The sequence below is a fragment of the Notolepis coatsorum genome, assembly GCF_963971535.1.
Source record: "Notolepis coatsorum genome assembly, chromosome: 7".
In the NCBI taxonomy this organism is placed as follows: Eukaryota; Metazoa; Chordata; class Actinopteri; order Aulopiformes; family Paralepididae; genus Notolepis; species Notolepis coatsorum.
The window spans coordinates 141647478-141668411 of record NC_140171.1 but is presented as its reverse complement, the minus strand read 5'-3'; the positions used below and the strand labels follow the sequence as shown (position 1 = coordinate 141668411).

Below are 20934 nucleotides of genomic sequence, written 5' to 3'. Positions count from 1 at the left end.
GCCAGCTGTGCGATGTTGGAAGTGGCAGCTAGAGATTGTGTCCCGGAGATAAATGACTGGTCGCTCCAAAACGCCAACCGCCTCGCCGTTTTCCCTTGGAACGCCCTCCTTCATGCCGTCTACCAAACCCGCCACCCGCGTGACTTGCACGTAGGCGGGAGTAAGGCCCATGATGTGGGAGACCACCTGTCCCTGACGGACCGGGCGACGTTGCCATAGATGACCTATGAGATCGTCAGGGACAGTAACAGGCAGTGGCTGCGGCAGCGGCACGCCGTTTGCGACTGCCACCGCCGCCATGAGCTCGGGGAACAAAGCACGCAGTTCCCCCTGCATACTCTCCCCCTCCGAGCCCGCGTCCCTCACATGCAGCAGACTACTGGTTAAGGAGCCACATTCTGATGTGGCTGATAGCAGGGCATCCCGCCGCCGAGTCGGAGGTTCTAACCCAACATCTGCGGACGAGGAACCCCAAGGAGACATCTCACCCCCCTCCAGTGTTACCTGGACGGGCGGGAGACATGTCTCCACCGGGCCTTCAAACAAGAACCCGTCCGCCTCTATCATGTAGTCCTCTGTTTCCATCGGCCATGTAGAGACAGACGCATCCTCATCCGGCTCCAGCAACTCACCAAAACCAGGCCGTTCGCGTCTGCAAGCCACCATCTTGTGACGGGAGCGAGCTGACGCAAAAAGTTTGCATCTCAAATCCCCCGCAACCAAAGGCGCCGGCCGCCCAACAGCGGACGACTCCCCGGAAGCAGAGGAACCAGAGCCAGAACCAGCCCATCGCACAGGAGACGGCACTGGTGCACCAGCTCCTTGGAGAGGCAAACTACCCATCGGACGCCTACCGGGCGTGGCTGCCGACCACGAGAGAGGCCTCAACCCCGCTCCAAGACGCACGACAGAGGCGGCAATGGAGAACCGCTGGTGAAGAGTGGCGTTGCGAGCGCGACCCTCCGAGGTAGACATTATGACTTCGCTTTTTTCTTTTGAAATATATGAGAAGAAAAAAGCAAGAAAAAATGTAAACACGTATCAACTTTCTTCAACTAACAACCTCGTCAAGTGTGGGTATCTACCGAAGGCACTTCCTTGTGGTGAAAGTGAAGAAGGAGGCGAGTAGGTGACCACACACCTGCTTATGAAGGTAAGCGGATAGGGGTGTGGCCAGACGAATGTTGGTATGTAAAGGTACATTGTGGAATTTTTGAGCGGAGGCCAGAATGAAATAGAACCTTCTGTAGTGGGGTAGTGAAAGGTTAACCTTCTGTAGTGTGGTTGTGAAAGGTTAACCGTCTGTAGTGTGGTAGTGAAAGGTTAACCGTCTGTAGTGTGGTAGTGAAAGGTTAACCTTCTGTAGTGGGGTTGTGAAAGGTTAACTGTAGTGTGGTAGTGAAAGGTTAACCTTCTGTAGTGGGGTTGTGAAAGGTTAACCTTCAGTGGGGTTGTGAAAGGTTAACCTTCTGTAGTGTGGTAGTGAAAGGTTAACCTTCTGTAGTGTGGTAGTGAAAGGTTAACCTTCTATAGTGTGGTTGTGAAAGAAAGGGGCACGGGTCTGTTGAACTTAGCAATGCTGTTTGGGGGCCGGTATGTACATGTGTAGAGTGTAGTTCCATTGTATAAGTATCTATAGGCATGTTAGACTTTCCTTTGGCAATGCGATTGAGTTTCTTCGTTGAGCGCTTATCCTTATCATTAGGGCACAATAAACTTGTATTGTATTATAAATGTGCAGATAAAAGTGGGATCTAATCCAGCTGTCAGCGGTACCTCCGGCTTGGTCAGTCGTCCCTACTAACACGATTGGCAGTGTTAGCGGGTGGGAAGCCGGTGGGGTAGAGTGTCCTGGTCGTTGTAAACTGCGACTCCTACTGGTCGGTTGGGGCACCTGTTCAGCAGGGAGGGGATCAGGGGGAAATAGCATGAACCTCTGCACGCGTTACGTTCCCCCAGTGAAACTCCTCACTGTCAGGTGAAAAGAAGCGGGCTACAGGCGTAAAATGTTTCTGAACTTACCCTTTAATGCTGGTGTTTCCGTATATAGGTCTACCCTGGAGCTCCATGTAAGTTTGAACTTGGGATACTTGATTGGCTTGACTAATGTCATCATTCTTAGAGGAAGCACTTTGACATGCAAAGTAAACCCATATTCAGGTGCCTGCCTAAAAGAGAGATGAAACACGTTTAGTTCTAGGGTAGTGTACCATTGCAACCCCTAACCCTAGAAATGAATGCCTGCATGTTTGGCTCCCTGGGTCTATGAGAATGCCTAACACAATCTCGCTGACTAACTTTTTCTCTGGTTCATTCTCTCTCTCTCTCTCTGTCTGTACAGTATGTGTCCTAGAATAAATCCACAGCCTTCTAAAATATGATACAGGTTTGGTTGGTTCAACTCCTTTAGTTATTTTCAGAAGGATTGCAGCATCTGCCTACTGTCTGTGAGGAACACGCACGCACGCACACACACAATCTATCTACACACACTATCCCCCCACCAGCTCGCGCGCACGAGAGAGAGGGAGGAAAGAGGGAGAGAGGAAAGAGATAGGGAGGAAAGAGAGAGAGAGGAAAGTGAGTGAGAGAGAGAGAGAAAGAGAGCGCGAGAGAGAGAGGAAGGTGAGAGAGGGAGAGAGAGAGGAAGGTGAGAAGAGAGAGAGAGAGAGAGAGAGAGAGAGAGAGAGAGAGAGAGAGAGTTGTAAAAGCAGTACAGTCAGAAGAAGAAGAAGTGCAACAAACAGGGAAGCAGCAGCACAGCAGCACGGCACGGGGAGGAGGACCCGCCGGAGGCAGCAGCAGCAGCGAGCTGGAAACACGGACTCAATTGACGGTTCTACCGGGAGGGACCGGGCACCGGGAGCGACACCGTGAGGCGGCGGCCAGCGGGGCGGAGAGGAGGAGGAGGAGGCACCTGGCTGCACCGCGTTCTGTCTCTCCTTCGCTGCTGTCCGTCTTCTTTCCTCCACCTCTTTATTATCTCCTCATACCTCCCCTCCTCCTGACCGACCGACCGACGCTGCTGCTTCTTCTTCCTCGTTAAGATGGCTGACCCGGGTGGTGGTGGCGGCAGCGACGGAGACGGAGAGGCGGCGGCACCGGAGAGGGAGGCCAGTGTGCGCGGCTTCGCCCGCCAGGGAGCCCTGCGGCAGAAGAACGTCCACGAGGTGAAGAACCACAAGTTCACCGCCCGCTTCTTCAAGCAGCCCACCTTCTGCAGCCACTGCACGGACTTCATCTGGTGAGACCGTGTGTGTGTGTCTCTGTGTGTGTCTGTGTGCGTGTGTCTCTCTCTGTGTGTGTGTGTGTGTGTCTGTGTGCGTGCGCGGGACACAGGTGATTCACTTGCTGCTGCGGGTATTCCTCCTCCTCGCCTCCTCCTCCGCAGTCACACTATTGAGTAACAACATGATACAAAATCAATGACATTGTTGTCCCCCTCCCTCCCCGCGTTGCGCCATTCTCTGCGGTTTCGCACAAATATGCGACAGTAAAACACGCCGGGCCTGTGTGGGTTGTGTTGTTGTTGTTGTTGCTGCGTGTATCGGATAGCCGCAGAGCAGTGTGGCTGTTTACCGCATCGACCACCCGCGACATCCATCTCGGTAACTGGAGGAGGAGGAGGACAGGACACACACACAGGTGGAGGTGGAGGAATGCGGATGGAGACACAGGGCCCACTGTTGCTGCTGCTGCTGCAGCTGTGTGTGTGGGTGGGTGTCTTTGTGTGTGTGTGTGTGTGTGTGTGTGTGTGTGTGTATCCTGCGCGCGGCTGAATATTACCTGTTTTTGCATGATGTAGTAAGGGGGTGTGTGTCTGAATTTCACAGATCCAGTGTTTTTCTCTTCTCCTCAGGGGCTTTGGGAAGCAGGGATTCCAGTGTCAAGGTAAGATCTGTGGTCCATTCACACACAGTCTGCACTAGAGGATGATCACTGTCTGGATGGAAGCCTGTGTGTGTTGTGTACTAGGTCGGTCTACTGCTACCCAGCTGGTAAAGGTCTACTACAGGGTTGTATTGTAGCTGACAAAGAGTTCCACAGAGGAGAGGAGAGGGATGTCAGAATAGAAGAGTTGGAAGGACTAGCTGGTGAAAGTTGAGAAGTCTGTGGGTTTAGAGACAAGGAGGCAAATCACGCTTCACCCAAATCCCCCCCAGACCCCCTGTAGTGTGGTAGAGAAAGGGTTAACCCTTTGTCGTGTGGCAGTGAAAGGGTTAACCTTTTTGGGGTTGTGGCAGTGAAAGGGTTACTATGGTCACGTGGCTGTGAGCAGCTGTGTGCAGAGAGACGGTGTGTTCGCTAGTGAGCTCAGCGAGGAGCTGCTGCTACAAAGTGAACGTGTCCTGTGACCTGAATGCTGTTGACAGTTTTGTTGGCGACACAGGAAATGCATATTTATATATATATATATATGCAGGCTCTCTCACACATGCATGTGAGACGCTAAACCGAGGTCCTGATTGAATCTCGGTCGCTAAAGAACCCAGGACGCCTATCGCAAAGAGTAGGGGGTTCCCCGATGTTCCTGGCCAAATGAATTCCCTCAAATCTCCTAATCATCCCTTCCCCTGAGCCGTTCAGCCACTGTGTGATGTGTGCCGGGTGCCAGTGTATGACAGCCTGCGTAGCCCAAGGTTGGGTGCTACGTGCTACCAGTGGTGGTGAAGGAGGCAATTTCCACCCTACATTGTGGGGAGCGCTTTGAGTGTCTAGAAAAGCGCTATATAAATGTAATTTATTATTATTATTACACACACAGAGTATAGAAACACATCACCACCAGCGGAAGTTGTCTTTGTTGAGGTTAAAGGAGGATGGGCCATTTTCCATTCATAAAACTGTGAGAGTGCGTAAGTACGACCACATCACACCCATCCTCCACTCACTTCACTGGCTCCCCTTCAAGTCAAGTCAAGAGTTTTAATTGTCACGGCATACAGGTATACAATGAAATGCGGGTGGTCTTGCCCGCAACGATGTGCAATACAGTGGTACATCACCACCTGGACTGAATACAAAGTATCCCTTCTGACCCATCAGTGCATACATGGAAATGCCCCCCCCCCCCCCCCCCCTCACCTCACCTCACCTCAAAGATCTCCCCCAGAACCCTCCACCCGTAACCTTCGCTCCACCAACACCAACCGCCTCCTTCCCCACAGGACCAAGCTCCGCACCATGGGCGACCGGGCCTTCTGCTCGGCTGCTCCTCGCCTGTGGAATGCCCTCCCTGACTACCTGAGAGCACCACAGACCACTGACTCTTTTAACACATTCCGTGCCACGCCTCTTCCGGGAAGGCATTGCCTCATGCCACCCATTAAACCAATGTAATCGGTCACCTTGTTTGTAGAGCTATAACCATATTGTATATGATAGCTATGGATGCAGTACTATAGTCATTTGACACTGGGTTTCTTCCGGTTAAGATGCAAAAAAGAAAAAAAAATTCCATCCATATGTTCCCGTGTTATACCGTGGTGAATATAAGTATGGTTTTAGAGCGGTCTAGTAGGGCTGGGCGATAAAACGATATATATATTGCGATAAATTATTTCCTCGAAATAAACATGAAACGTGGTCGCAAAGTTTCGATATATCAATTTTCCAAGCTTGGATATGAGCACACGCACTAACAACCAATCAGTGAAGGAGATGGCTGACAGTGAGGGAGACCCGCGCTGCACCTCTGGGTAGAGAGGTAGGACTCTAGTAGTCAACAAGGCTGGCTAGGATAATTAGCTTGCACGCCGCTATTTTATAGTTTACGTGCCGAGTGGGTGTGTGGCGTGAATTCTGAGGCCACGGTTAGAGTAGTGTGGGGTATGCGGTGGACGTTGTTGCAATGTATTGGGGCTGAACGGAGTATTTTAGGGTAATAGTTAGTACATTGTCATGGGATACACCGCTTGCTCTGGCTAACTGCTAACGTGCGCGGACTGATGACGACATCAACTCGAGACATTCGCAGCAGCAAAACAAGTCTATTAATAGCCCGTCCATCGGCGCCGGGCATAAGAAGTTAATTAAACTTGACATAAATTATATCGACGATAATTATCGATATCGAGTTATATGAAAATAATTTTATAATTTTATCGCGATAACGTTTTTGGTCTAGCGTAATTCATGAAATGCTGAGTTATAGCCCTACACATCGATTACATTGTAGACACTAGCGTTCTTTGCCTGAACCCGCTATTGGCATAAACGACCATAACATACGGATCGGGCATAGTTGACAGGCTTCAATGTAACCGGCAGAACTGTGCGCCTCCCAGAGAAGAAGAAATGTAATCCGAGACCTGTGGTCATCCCACAGCCCAGGATACAATGTTAGAAATGGTGCTCGATACCGCCGCCTGGTAGGATGCAGCCGTTACTGCACCTTCGGATTCCCACTATGCATTTTTCAGGCAACATACAGCTCCCTGAGATTGAATAGGGTATTCAAATCGGAAAAAATTAAACGCCCCAGAAACGAGAATCTTCGTTTATGGCACTGAATGGTTGGGGCACAGAAAGTCTTTGGCAATTAATGTGTTAAAAGAGGACTAAAAACTTACCAAAGCTTTTTCTTAGTTTTAACCTTTTTATACATGCCTTTTGTGTGTTTGATCCCTTTAAAAAAATAAAAATAAATGTATGCCTTGTTTTTTAATTGTCTATGTTTTTAAAGCCTATGTTTTTTACCCTGTAGCACTTTGAGATTTGGTCCCAAATGTAAAGTGCACTACAAATAAAATGTATTGTTATTATTATTAACTGATGAGCCTAAGGGAACACATCTGGAGCCTGTTCTGAAGGTGTTGCATAAATTAAGTCTTGCATTCATAGAGAAAACACCACATGAGAAGAGCTGTGATGCTTGAACGTTTCAAACATGCTTTTTTAAATAAAGTTTCCTTTTTAGATCAGAAACAATGTCAAACATACTTATATTCATGATCAAGAGAGAACTGTAGAGAACAAGAAGTAACAGCCTTTGGCAGCTGTTTTAACATTATAAATTCACCTCAAAACGAGTGTAGTCAATACAGTAGGTGTTAACCCTTTGTCGTGTGGCAGTGAAAGGGTTAAGGTTACTGAATTCCTAGTGTGACTCGCAGGATGCAGAATGTGGGTATCGGCATGCCATTGGCCCACTATTGGCTGGAATTCTCCTGCCCTTCCACTATCTGCATGGGCACCATCGCTGCATCTTGGGCTTGGCGCCGCCCTGGATGATTGTGATTGGTTTAGAGAAATACAAACAAGCCAGAGTGTTTTAGCCCCTACATCGGAATGATAATGGGTTCAGCCAGACCTCTCTCTCTCTCTCCGGCGCTGGCACACAATGGCTACACAAGATACTGCATTCCTGAACATTTATGAAGGAATGCTGCCTGCCACTCCACACAGTCATACATAACGTTACCTATCAACAATATTAAAAAAAAATCCACAATGTCTTTTTTTCAATTTTATTTTTCATTAAACCTGCAGCAAATAAACCAAACCCAAAGTGACTATAAAAGAAAAAGTATATATATACATTAGGGCTGTCTTAAATACTTCGAAGCTTCGAAGCTTCGTTCGATGGCACAAGCTTCGAACATTAAAAAAAAAATCGAAGTAAAAAAAAAAGAAAAGAAAATAATTTTTTTTTTAATTTTCTTTTTACTTCTGTGTGTGTGCATGGGGCCATTGGGTGGGGCCGGGGGACAAATACACTGGAGGAAAGTAACCCAGCTCAGCACTGCCCAAATTATATCATCACTATTGCCTGTTTGAAGGATATCATCCTCAAACACATATACACCACCTACACGCCTATTCTCAGTCCTTGCCCCACAATGGTGGAATGAACTACCCACCCCAGTTAGGACAGCCGAATCCCGTCCAATCTTTCGCCGTCGACTAAAGACGCACTTCTTCAACCATTATCTGAAAAATAAAATAAAATAAAAATCTAACCCTAACTAACCTTACTGTCATGCACTTGTCCTAATAAACTAACCTACACTGTAACACGCAACACTCTGATGAATATTGTTACTCAGCTGATAGAGTTGTATCCTTCCTGATGACCTGTCGTACAGAACTTGTAAGTCGCTTTGGATAAAAGCGTCAGCTAAGTGACTAAATGTAAATGTGAATGTAAATGCCTTGTAGAATTCCACACATAAGAAAGAAAGATACTGGGATGAATAAACAAAATAGGAAATAAAATTTAGAAATGCATGCAATACATAAATAAATATGAATCTCCATATGAAATAGAACATTTAGATAAGGTGCTACTGAGATGTTTTGGTGAGTTGTTTTTTTGTGGAAGTAGCCCTTCTTAAAAATGCATGAACATTCACTGATAATTGGTCTGTAGTGGAGTCTACAAGGTCTACATTGCTGGACCTTGTAGACTGACATAATTCTGTGCATAGTTTAGTCTACACAGACCATATTTCAAATAATCAAAATCTTACTTCATTCATCTTAAACATTCTTGATTTGGGGGATTGGTAGTTCCCATGAAATCTGAAGTTGTTCAAACGACAACAGCGATCCACCTTGAATTAAATCACACAGCCGTGTTGGCTGTGTCACAGTCACGAAAGGGGCTACTTAATTCATTAATCCAATCCACTTTATTTATAGAGCACATTTAAAAACAACAAAGTTTACCAAAGTGCTGTACAAGTCCCACAACATAAGATATAAAAAAAAAAAAAAAATTATAAAGAAAAATAAATTTTTTTTTTTTAATTCGAAGCTTCGAATTAAAACCGAAGCTCGGCCCCGAAGCTTCGATTGCCAAAAAAAAATTCAAAGGTCAGCCCTAATATACATACACATATCTATACACACAAACATGCACTATGGGCAAAATAGAATCCTACAATTTCCTACTAAGCAACACCCGCACTTCCATTTTTCATGACGGACATAATATGGTTCCCAGAGTTGAACAAAGTCTTTCTGCTTTGCCCATAGCGATGTATGTCGGTCTTTCCAGACCGATAACAGTCGGAAAGTTCCTTTATCCACATTCTCTGTGTCGGGAGCATCCATACTTTTCCATCATACTGCCAGCTAGCTAATGTTACCTTGATAACACTTAACATTACCGCAGTTGGCTCTGGTTGTGCTACTGCTAGCTTGATGCTACACTGTAGTTGGGCTTGGAAGTTAGCTCTGCACTGCAGCTAACTTGATGCTACACTGTAGTTGGGCTTGGAAGTTAGCTCTGCACTGCAGCTAGCTTGATGCTACACTGTAGTTGGGCTTGGAAGTTAGCTCTGCACTGCAGCTAGCTTGATGCTACACTGTAGTTGGGCTTGGAAGTTAGCTCTGCACTGCAGCTAGCTTGATGTTACACTGTAGTTGGGCTTGGAAGTTAGCTCTTCATCGCAACTCGCTTGTTGTTGCACTGTAGTTGGGCTTGGAAGTTGGCTCTGCACTGCAGCTAGCTTGATGTTACACTGTAGTTGGGCTTGGAAGTTAGCTCTTCATCGCAGCTCGCTTGTTGTTACACTGTAGTTGGGCTTGGAATTTAGCTCTTCATCGCAGCTAGCTTGATGTTACACTATAGTTGGGCTTGGAATTTAGCTCTTCATCGCAGCTTGCTTGTTGTTGGCAAGATCAACTTCCGGCTTCAACATGGACGGTCGCATTTTACGGAGCTCCCGTAACCAACGCAACAGCCAACGCAACAGAGCAACAACAAAGTACTTTGCGCATTTTCTACTTTCCCTCCTGTGGATTATGGATTTGTACCTGAATTCACAACTCAAGCAGCAACTCCAGACAGAAGTGGAGGGTAGCGAAAACGTAAATCAACAGTCCCATTGCGACTTCTACTTGTTAACGGGCACGGAGAGGAAACATCCAGCATTCGGAGCCTCGGCGATCCACGCAGTACTTACTGCAAATCCGGAACGAAAGAAATTACCCCCGGCAGGCAAGTGTAATAAGAGATCAATGATTTTATTATATCTGCTCATGTCGGGTGACATACATCAGAACCCTGGTCCCGTAATGACACGGAACCAGAGACTACAGCAAGAAGCGATGGAGGTTCCCATCGCGACCAACAGCATCCACGCAATTGACGCTCCAGCCAGCAGTTGCACCAGCCGACCAGCAAGCGGCGACATACCCTCACAGAAGCCCCAGCGGACTCGGCGAGTGGCTAAAGGAAGAGCGGCGCGGGACATCGAGACCACCAAGGACCCGACGGTTAGCTTGGCTGGCCCCGCCAAGGCCAAGGCCGCCATGCCAGCAAGTCTACCCGGGCCGAGGCCAGGACAAAAGGCACCCCCCCTCCCCCACAATGGAGTACAATCAGACATATCTGTAATCAACCAGCCCCCCCCCCCACATCGCGGGCTTTCACACAAAGGAATACAGACACAGACACCAGCAAAGGACAAAGCATCACCCCACCCCCCCCTCCCCACCCACGGCACAAACAGCAACAACGCCCCCCCTCCCCCCACCACAGGACAGGACACAATGGAACAGAGTTACCTCAACTGTGACGACATCAAACTTATTACAAGCAAAAATGGACTTCACATATTTCACTTAAACATAAACAGTTTGAAACCGAAATTGGCTGAAATCAGACATTTGTTTCTAAACGGTAAGGCAAATATATTATGTTTCACAGAAACAAAACTTGACTCATCTGTTCAGGATCCAGAGATAGAAATCGAGGACTATTCAATCATCAGGAGGGATAGGAACCAGTATGGAGGTGGTGTCTGTGTGTATATACACAAAGATACCAAATTCAGCAACCGTACTGACCTTAACCATGACGAGATTGAAACTGTATGGATTGAAATCTTATTTGAAAGGGCAAAATCAGTACTAATAGGCACAATCTATAGACCACCAGAACAGACTGGTTTTTATGATACTCTGGATGTGTGCTTAGCTGGAGCTGAGGATGCGGAAAAAATTCTTATTGGGGATTGGAACACGGATATGCAACAAAAAAATGCACCCGTCTTCAAATCCTTCAATAGGTTTTGTGATCTGCACGGCCTCAGCCAACTAATCACCCAACCCACAAGGATATGTGAATCAACTCAGACTACCATTGACCTCATACTGACCTCTGACAAGTCCAAGATCTCCAGTAAAGGGGTTATAGCATGCGGGTTAAGTGATCATTACATGATATTCTGTACCCGCAAAAAGCTAAAACTAAAGGCTGGCTGTCACAAAACAGTCACATCTAGAGACCTCAAAACCTACTCTAGCGAGGCCTTTAACCTTGAACTGGAGAGTCTGGACTGGTCAGATGAACTCAATGGTACACTGGTTGAAGAAACTTGGCTTGGCTTCAAAACCAAATTTTCATCAATACTAAACAAAATGGCCCCCCTAAGAACCACCAGGGTAAAAAATCGCGCTGAGCCATGGATGCACACTGAAATACTGACCGCTATGAAAGCCAGAGACAAAAAATGCTCTGAGTTTCGTAAAAGTCAGTCAAAGCTTACCAAAAGCACGAGCAGTGAACTCCAAGACCACGTGACTGAACTCAAACTAGAAAGAAACAGACTAAGAAATGACGTAAACTCCATGATCAAAACTGCAAAAAAAAATTTCATCAATGACAAAACCGAGGAAAACAAAAATAAACCACGTGAACTTTGGAAATTACTCAACAATCAACTAGGCTGCAGTAAAAAACTCAAAACCAGGTTCTCAAACATAAACATAAAGACGGACAACACGCTCATCACAGACAAGCTGGATGTAGCCAATTACTTAAACACTTTCTTCACAAACATAGCCACAACACTGGTAAACAAACTACCCTCCCACTCAGGGCAGTATGGGGTAGAACACATAGTAGCATACTACATGAACCTAGGCGTCCACAAAGACGACTTCAAACTGGAAATAGTAACTACAGATGAGGTACTCAAAAAACTGAGCGCCCTCCAACCAAACAAGGCCACTGGCCATGACAACATCCCCTCCAAATTCCTCAGAGACTCAGCAGCAGCCATCACCCCAGTCATCACACACATAATAAACCTCTCCATAAAACAGGGACACGTCCCCAAGGACTTCAAAATTGCGAGAGTAACACCCCTGCACAAAAAGGGCAGCAAATTAGACCCGGGTAACTACCGCCCTGTTTCTATCCTTACATCCATCTCGAAAGTCATGGAAAAAATAGTATACGAACAGATCGAAAAATACCTCGCGGAAAAAAATCTAATCTACGAATTCCAATCTGGCTTCAGAACATCCCACTCCACTGACACATGCCTTCTCTACTTGAACGACCACATCAAACAAGAGGTGGACGCGGGCAAATACTGCGGCATGGTCATGCTGGACCTACAAAAGGCCTTCGACACTGTCAATCACACCATTCTGATTGACAAGCTAAAAGCAATTGGTTTTGATAGTTTATCAGTGAGCTGGATACAATCCTACCTGGAGGGGAGGGAACAGATGGTGGAAGTAAACGGTACCCTATCCCCCCCCCTCACAGTGAGCTGTGGTGTTCCACAAGGAAGCATACTAGGACCGCTACTATTCCTAATTTATGCAAATGACATGTCGTCAGCTTGTGACTGCAACTTGTTCCTGTTTGCGGACGACTCAGCCCTGCTGGTCTCTGACAAGAACAAGTTACAGGTTGAAAAAGCCCTCAGCTCGGAACTAGGCAAAATCTGCATATGGCTCGCCGACAACAAACTATCATTACACATGGGCAAAACAGAGTCCATTCTCTTCGGTTCAAATAACAAACTCAGCAAGACTGACGACTTCTCGGTTACAGTGGGTGACAATATTGTCACAAGGAAAGATGAAATTACCTACCTGGGTTCCATCCTAGAGGCTAATCTTTCCTGTGACAAAATGGCATCCAATGTAATAAAAAAAGTCAACCAACGAACGCGATTCTTGTACCGGATCTCCTCTCTGGTAAACAAGAATACCCTGAAGACTCTAGCAGGAGCACTCATTCAAGGGTACTACGACTATGCTTGCACCTCATGGTACCAAAGCACCTCAAAGGCACTAAAAAACAAATTACAAACATCTCAAAACAAGCTAGTCAGACTACTACTTGACCTGACTCCTAGAACCCACCTCACCCCTGCCCACTTTGACAACCTAGGATGGCTTAGAGTAGACGACAGAGTACAGCAACTTGCAATGGGCCTGGTCTACAAGATACACTACGCGACCAAGGTACCCATGTACATGTCAAAATACTTCCCAAAGGTCAGTGAATACCACGATCACAACACCAGAGGGAGCTCCACAAATCATGTAAAACCCAGATTCGGCTCAAACAAGGGACTAAACACGTTTCGCAATTATGCCACATCAATGTGGAACGCCCTGCCTAAAGCTGTAAAGGAATGTGAATCACTACCCACCTTCAAAAACACTCTCAAAAAACACCTACGTGAGACTGCAATTCGAAACTGGCCCCTACAAATGTCCTAACCTAGTTGTACAGTAAATGACCAAGTAAGGCTTTGTCAACATTCCAATGTACAGTGTAAAATGTGTGTGTGTCCCCTACCCAACCCCCCCCCCCCCCCCCCCCCCCCACCTCCAATGTACAGCCCTCACCCAACCCACCCAACCCCACCCCACCAACCTCCTCCAATGTACAGTTTCTACGCCAAATGTATATACACTCCTTTTCTGGACACTTTTGTATCACAAACAGTACTGTATTTGCAAATCTGATATGTCATAAATGTATAGATGTAGCAGTACTGTCTATCTGTATGTCATGTATGTCATATATGTTATGATGAATTGAAAATGGGGGACCCTGGTGGAAACAAGACGAAAGTCTTTCTCTGGTCTGCATCCCCTTAACAATTGTATGTATTGAGATGTACTGTACTGTACCCATTCTGCAATCTGTTAATAAACTTTTCAATCAATCAATCAATCATCTGTAATGATTTGCTGCATGCGGCTTGTAGACTCGTATTCCCCTCTTCTTGTCCAACTGTGGCAAAACAACTTGTTGTTTATAAACCGAGTCGTCCAAATACCTGGGGATGCGCGCGCACCACAACAACTACGTGCAGACTTCCAGGGATGCGCGCCCCGACTCAACACAGACGTTCCCAAAATACTCATACAGTATTTTGCTCAAACAGCTTAAATTTGGGGAAAATAGAAAAATCAAGCTTTGCCAGCATTGGTAATGCCCAATGCCCATATCGGCCAACCCACTGAGGAGAAGGATGGATGCAGACGGACGAACGGACAGAGTTTACCTCATTTCATTTCAGGATTGTATTCAAGATTTCAAAGGATTGTATTCAAGATTTCAAGAGTTTTATTTGTCACATACAGTACGAGAGAGATGCAGTGAAATGTAGGTGGCCATGCCCGCCTCGCTTGTGCAAAAATACAAATAATAAAATAGAATAGATAGATAATAAAATAGAGTAGACATGATTAAAATAAGTAATAAAAAAACAATGCTAAGCTTAAATATAAAGGCAATGAGTAATATATATATTATATATATATAACAGGTTTCAGGTGCTGGAAGATGAAGGGCGAGGAATAGAAAACAACGAAGAGGTGGAGCATGACTCAGGTTCTGGAGAAAGCCTACACAGAAGTTGCTGAAGCAATCCTGGGTAGACCACGGAAGAATAAGAAGCCATGGATCAGTGAAAAATCATGGAACCTTGTAGACCAGCGGGAAACAATAAACAAGAGGATCCTTGGCACACACTCGGAAAGAATCAAGAAACGGCTAAAAGCAATGTACACAGAGAAGGATGGAGAAACAAAGAGAAGTATAAAGACGGACAAAAAGAAATGGATGGAGAACATTGCAAGTGAAGCAGAAGAAGCTGCAAGGAAACAACAAATGAAGACACTGTACGGTCTTACGAAGGCACTGTGCAACGAGAGACCTAGACAGAGCACAGCAGTACTGGACAAGAATGGCAACCTCCTCAGCGGAAAAGATGCAGTGCAGGCAAGGTGGACAGAACACTTCAAGGAAGTACTGAATAGGGAACCACCAGAAAACCCAATAACTGATGAGGAAGAATGTGAACTCACTAACATGATTGAAGAGATTCCTGTACATGAACCAACACTAAGTGAAGTAAAGGAAGTGATTAAAGGACTTCAGAATGGGAAAGCACCAGGAATCTACCACATCACAGCCGAGTTATTAAAAGCAGACATTGAGTTTTCAGCAAATTCAGCAATTGTTGGAAAAAATATGGAGGCAGGAGAAGATCCCGAAGAACTGGAAGAGGGGGCTTATCATCAAACTAGCAAAGAAAGGAAACCTCAATGCAAGAACTCAAGAGGCATCACCCTACTTCCAGTCGTAGGGAAGATACTTGGCAGGATCATCATTGACCGAATCGGAATTGGAATCGACTCACGGCTAAAAAGAACAAGCCGGTTACAGAAGAGGAAGAGGAACAACAGAACAAGTCTTCATACTGCGGAACATCATTGAGCAAGTAAACGAGTGGCAAGCAACACTCCACCTGAACTTTGTGGATTTTGAAAAGGCTTTCGACTCAGTCCACCATGAAAGCCTATGGCTAATTATGAAGAAATATGGAATCCCAGAGAAGATTGTCCAGATAGTGAAAATATTCTATGAAGACTTCCAGTGTGCAGTAGAAGACCAAGGAGAAATATGCGAGTGGTTTAACATCAACAGCGGTGTCAAACAAGGATGCAACATGTCAGGTTTTTTATTCTTAATGATCATGGATTGGATAATGAGAAGAACAGTTGGACAAGGTGAGAATGGAATCAGATGGAAGTTGACATCAAAACTCGACGATCTGGATTTTGCAGATGATGTAGCATTACTCTCCTCTACCAAACACCAAATCCAGGAAAAAACGACAAGAATGGAGAGAGAAGCCAGACTAGTGGGACTCAAGATTAACACCGGAAAGACAAAAACCATGAGAATTAATGCAAGAAACCATGACAAAACCAACATCAACGACGAAGAGATTGAGGATGTAGACCAATTCACATACTTGGGAGCCACCATCTGTAAAGAGGGAGGGGGTATGAAAGACCTAAAGAACAGACTATCCAAAGCAAGAGGTGCATTCATCAAACTCAAAAAGATCTGGCACTCCAACAGCATCTCAAGAAGAACAAAGCTGAGATTGTACAAAACACTGGTTGTGCCAGTCCTACTGTATGGATGTGAAACATGGAAGATGAACAAGTGAGACAACAAATCAGTCGACGTGTTCCATAACAGATGCCTCAGAAGAATCCTCAAAATCCAGTGGCAAGACCGCATCAGCACCGTAGAGCTACTAGAAAGAGCCGACATGAAGCCGTTGAGCAAGGAAGTGAAGTGGCGAAGATGGAAGATGATGGGACACATAGTGAGGCAAGACCACAACAACGACTGCAACATATCAATGACTTGGGCACCAGAAGGGAAAAGGAAGACCAAAGACTACCTGGAGACGCACAGTAGAGAAAGAAAGAAAAGAGGCAGGGTGGAGCTCATGGCCTGAAGCAAGAACAATGGCAGCTGACCGAGAGAAGTGGAAACGCTCTGTGAAGGCCTTATGTGCCACTAGGCACGAAGTGGATAGGTAACTGGTAACAAACGGAGTAATATATATACATATTGATCTGTTTTTTAAAGTGTTTTTGTAGTGTATTGGAACATGGTGAAAAACGCTTCCCCCGGGAGCATAATCCATATGTGTTGTTATTGATGTATGGAGCGTCACTTCACTTGATACTGTACCAGAAAATGAAGATTGATTAACAGAAAAATAAGGGGTGTGGAGAGAGAGAGAGAGAGAGAGAGAGAACTGTCGTTAGACATGTAGAATGCATGTTCTAGTCATGGTTGGGAGTAAAAGGAGGAATGCCAGCTCTGGTTGAGACTTGTTCTGACGTGGAGAAATGTGTCTGTGTGTATATAAGGGGTGTATTTGTGTGACAAGGGTGAATTGTGGGTGTGTTCCAATACCTGTTCTACAGGTAAACATGTCCCTTCTCCTTTTCATACTGTTTCTACTATCTCCCCCTCTTACTCACAGACGAGTGTGTGGGTGGGTATGTGAATGTGTGTGTATGTGTTTATTCTCACACACGTAATTATGTTTATGTGTGTCTCTCCTCGCAGCAAAAGAGGAAGTGCCCCTCTTGAGAGAGGGAGTGGAGAGGTGGAAAGAGAGGGAGAGAGAGAATTGACTTCCAAGTTAACCATCAAAATAGATTTACCAGTAGATAAACAATTTTTTTTTATTTAAACCAAGAGAATTTTTTTGTATCCTCTTTTTCTATTTTTCTCTCATCCCAATTTCACTGTGCCAATTCTCCCCTCCCCTGTCTTGAACGTTGCTCGCATATGCCCCCCACTGGCCGGTTGTAGGGAGGATAGAAGCCTTGCATCACGTGTCCCCTCCGATACATGAGGAGGCAGCTTTTCACCTGCCAGCGCGGACTCTCATTGGCGAGGTGTAACGTGTGGGAGGCTCACACTACCCCCGCCATTTCCTGTCTCTGCTCTGCAGGCGTCCCCCAACCGACCTGTAGGAGTTGCTGTCCACAATGTCCAGATGACCACCCATCGACTTCCACCCGCTAACTCTGCCAATTGAGTTAGTATGACGGCCGGTCCAAGCCGGAGGCAACGCCGACAGCCGGATTCGAATTTTTTTTGAACTTTCTCTGATGAGGTGAGAATAGTTTACCCATAGCCCTATTTCCTACTCATAGCCCTATTTCATACCCATAGCCTCTGATACACGTGGAGTCGCCAGCCGCTTCTTTTCACCTGACAGCGAGGAGTTTCACTGGGGGAACGTAACGCGTGCAGAGGTTCGTGCTATTTCCCCCCAGATCCCCTCCCTGCTGAACAAGCGCCCCAACCGACCAGTAGGGGTAGCAGTTTTACAACGACCAGGACGCGTCTAGTTTTTTACCAACCCAGTTCCGCGTTCACGTTCTGCGATCTGATTGGCCACTGACGTTTCTGGTGCGATCTGATTGGCCACTGACGTTTCTGGTCATGTGACATGTGCGCCCAATCGCGTGACGCCTGTGTCTTTGCCCATTTCCGCCTCGAACAGCATGCAAACTACCTAACGCCTAGTTTATCACTGGTTAAGCTTAGACGGCTCTTTCGAAGTTGGTTAAGGTTAGAGTTTGGAATCAGGGCTGGCGTTCTATCGCCCTGCTCTAAGACAAACTCTAACCTTAACCAACTTCGAAAGAGTGCCTAAGCTTAACCGGTGAAAGAAACGGGCGTCACGCGATTGGCCGCACATGTCACACGACCAGAAATGTCAGTGGCCAATCAGATCGCAGAACACGAACGCGGAACTGGGTTGGTAAAAAACTAGACGCGACCAGGACACATACCCCACCGGCTTCCCACCCGCTAACACTGCCAACTGTTTAGTAGGGATGACTGACCAAGCCGGAGGTACCACTGACAGCTGGATTCGATCCCAGAGTCTCTGCGGTGGTAGGCGAGTGCTTAGTCCACTGCCCTACTCAGCCGCCTCTTCATATATAACATTTTGAGATAATTGGCCTCAGCCTGAACTCACAAGGCCGAAAAACCAAACATGTCTGCGGGCAGCCTAGTAAATTTAGCATCTAAGGTTTAAATTCTTAGCGTTCAAAGCTCAATATATTTAACTGGCCACTATTAATGACATATACAATGTTTACTGTCTGTATAATTCGATTAATTATTGTCTTTTAGTGAGAAAATACAAATAACGTTAGGTGGGAATTGTAATGGTAGCAAGCCTTCAACAAGCTAAACTACCGGTAAGTTGGCTTACAGGGTTCCAAAAACGATTGCATGGGCGTCCCCAGCCCCCACTTTTATCAACGTTAAATATATATTATGTTCTAATCCAGTTGAATGATGTCTCTTCTGACGTATTGTACCCTACTCTCCCTTAAATACTAATCACATTCTGTGAATCGGAACGTGCAATGTTACTCACTGTGCCTTGTATATATTATATTTATCTATTTTTACCTGATTTCTTAGCACTCGCTTGTATTTAAATATGTTTTAGTTCAGTATTGTGGTGTTTTTATTTTATTTTTGTCAAATCAGTTGTGCAATAGTCACTTTTGGTGAGTTGTTTCTATACAATTCACTTATATCACATTTAGGTATGACAGGAGGACTACAAAAGCATTTAGTATGGAAATGTGTCAACAGACTAAAGCCTTGCTTGTTGACGTGGTGTTCTGTTTTCCTTTGTCTATCCGTTGGTTGTTTTTTCTGTTTATTCTATACTTTTCTTTGTTCTTAGCTATGTGAAGCACTTTGGTTGACAAGCGTCATGTAATGTGCTATATAAATACATTTGATTGAGTGAGTGTGAAAAACATGATAATTGAGTGTCTCTGTCCTTTACAGTTAGCTAGCTAGGATAACTGAAAATAACGTGAGACCTAGCTAGATAGCTAATGTTAGCTGGAGAGTTTTAACTATCTCACCCATTAATTAAGGCTATACCATTACTAAACAGTGGCTTTTATGCTCTACTTACCACTGTATTTCTTTATTTTATCCTCATATTTTTTCTGCTCCAGATGGATAAATCCTCTTCATTTTGCTTGTTTATTATACTAACGTTAGCTAGCAAAGTGTGCGAAAGCCACAAGGGACACGTATTACAATTTTTAAATACCAATTGCACAAACATTTCAATATCAGGATTCAAGTGTGTCAGAGCATTGTTCAACTTACCATAAAACTTAAAGCAGTGACTCCAGTTAACTAAATTTGCCTTCTTGTCCTTGATGAAATTGTTCTTCTGCAGTCTGACTGAGTCTAGTGCCTGGAACCGTGTGGCTACCGTGACTTTCGATTCCCTTATCGCTGCCAGGTTTTTCCTACAGTTGCGCAATAACATTAGCGTTAGCATGTAGCCATGGCAGACTCTATTTGATTCATTAAGGGCTCGAAATTGCCCCTGCTCCCTGGATGGATAATGAATGGAAATATCGAATAAAAGAAATAACTATCAAATAACGTGTATATATATATATACGTGGTTGGCGTTCAATGGTTGTCGGACAAACACGTATATAAGCGTTGTCGGCGTCCAATGAGTTAATGTACTTTTCTATTTCATTAGAATTCATAAAAAATCATAACAATAAAAATAAACTGTCATTATATAATATCGACCGCCCTGAAAAACCCATATTGGGTCGACCACTAAATCCAAGCTGAACATCATACTAGATCCTCCTTAGTCACAAAATGAATGTAAAGTTAATGAGGTCACTGTAAGAAGCACTTAAAGGAACACGTCAACATTTTGGGGAAATTAGCTTACCGTCTTCTCCAGAGAGAGACAAGAAGGTAAGGTACATTTTATTTGTATAGCGCTTTTCTAGATTAAAATTACAGTGCTTTACAGGCAGTAAAAAGTTGATCAGAATAATCACACGTTACATCACATATAAATTAAAAGTTTGTAAAATACTTTAAAAACTAAGTTAATTGTAAGGGCCTAACTTGATTTGAACAAAAACAATAAATCAATAAAGCCCTGGAGGCTGATACCGACTAGAACATAATAGTTGACGCGTCTGATCCAAAGATAGAATGTCCACAAGGTCCGTTGCAATAACACCCCAAAATGGGTTTATTTACACTAAACAATAATTGATGCACAATTAGCATATAATATATAAAGTGAACGATACTACCTTCACCTTGTACAACAACACATTACTATCTACAAACGAAACGAATTCACCAAACAATGGCGACGTAGGACGGTCAAAAACTGTTGGCTCTCTGTCGGTAACAAACACACCTGGCCGTCATCAGTCCCATTATCCACCAAGTAGCCACGTAAGTCACCTACTGGTGAGCAATGGGAACTGATGCCATAAACCAATAGCAGGCATGGCTGTCTACAG

At 45.2% G+C, this 20934-nt stretch overlaps 1 protein-coding gene across 2 annotated transcripts in view; it reads left to right on the top strand.

Moving 5' to 3' along the window:
* The first annotated feature begins 2581 nt into the window (after window positions 1-2581).
* The window catches only part of LOC311232199 (protein kinase C beta type), a 99282-nt gene continuing 80929 nt past the window's right edge, over window positions 2582-20934 (top strand). For both annotated transcript variants that reach the window (XM_084318907.1, XM_084318908.1), the window contains exons 1-2: window positions 2582-3244; window positions 3860-3891. In XM_084318907.1, coding sequence (XP_084175033.1) covers window positions 3048-3244; window positions 3860-3891 — 229 coding nt within the window. In that variant the 5' untranslated portion in view covers window positions 2582-3047. The remainder of the gene's footprint in view (window positions 3245-3859; window positions 3892-20934) is intronic.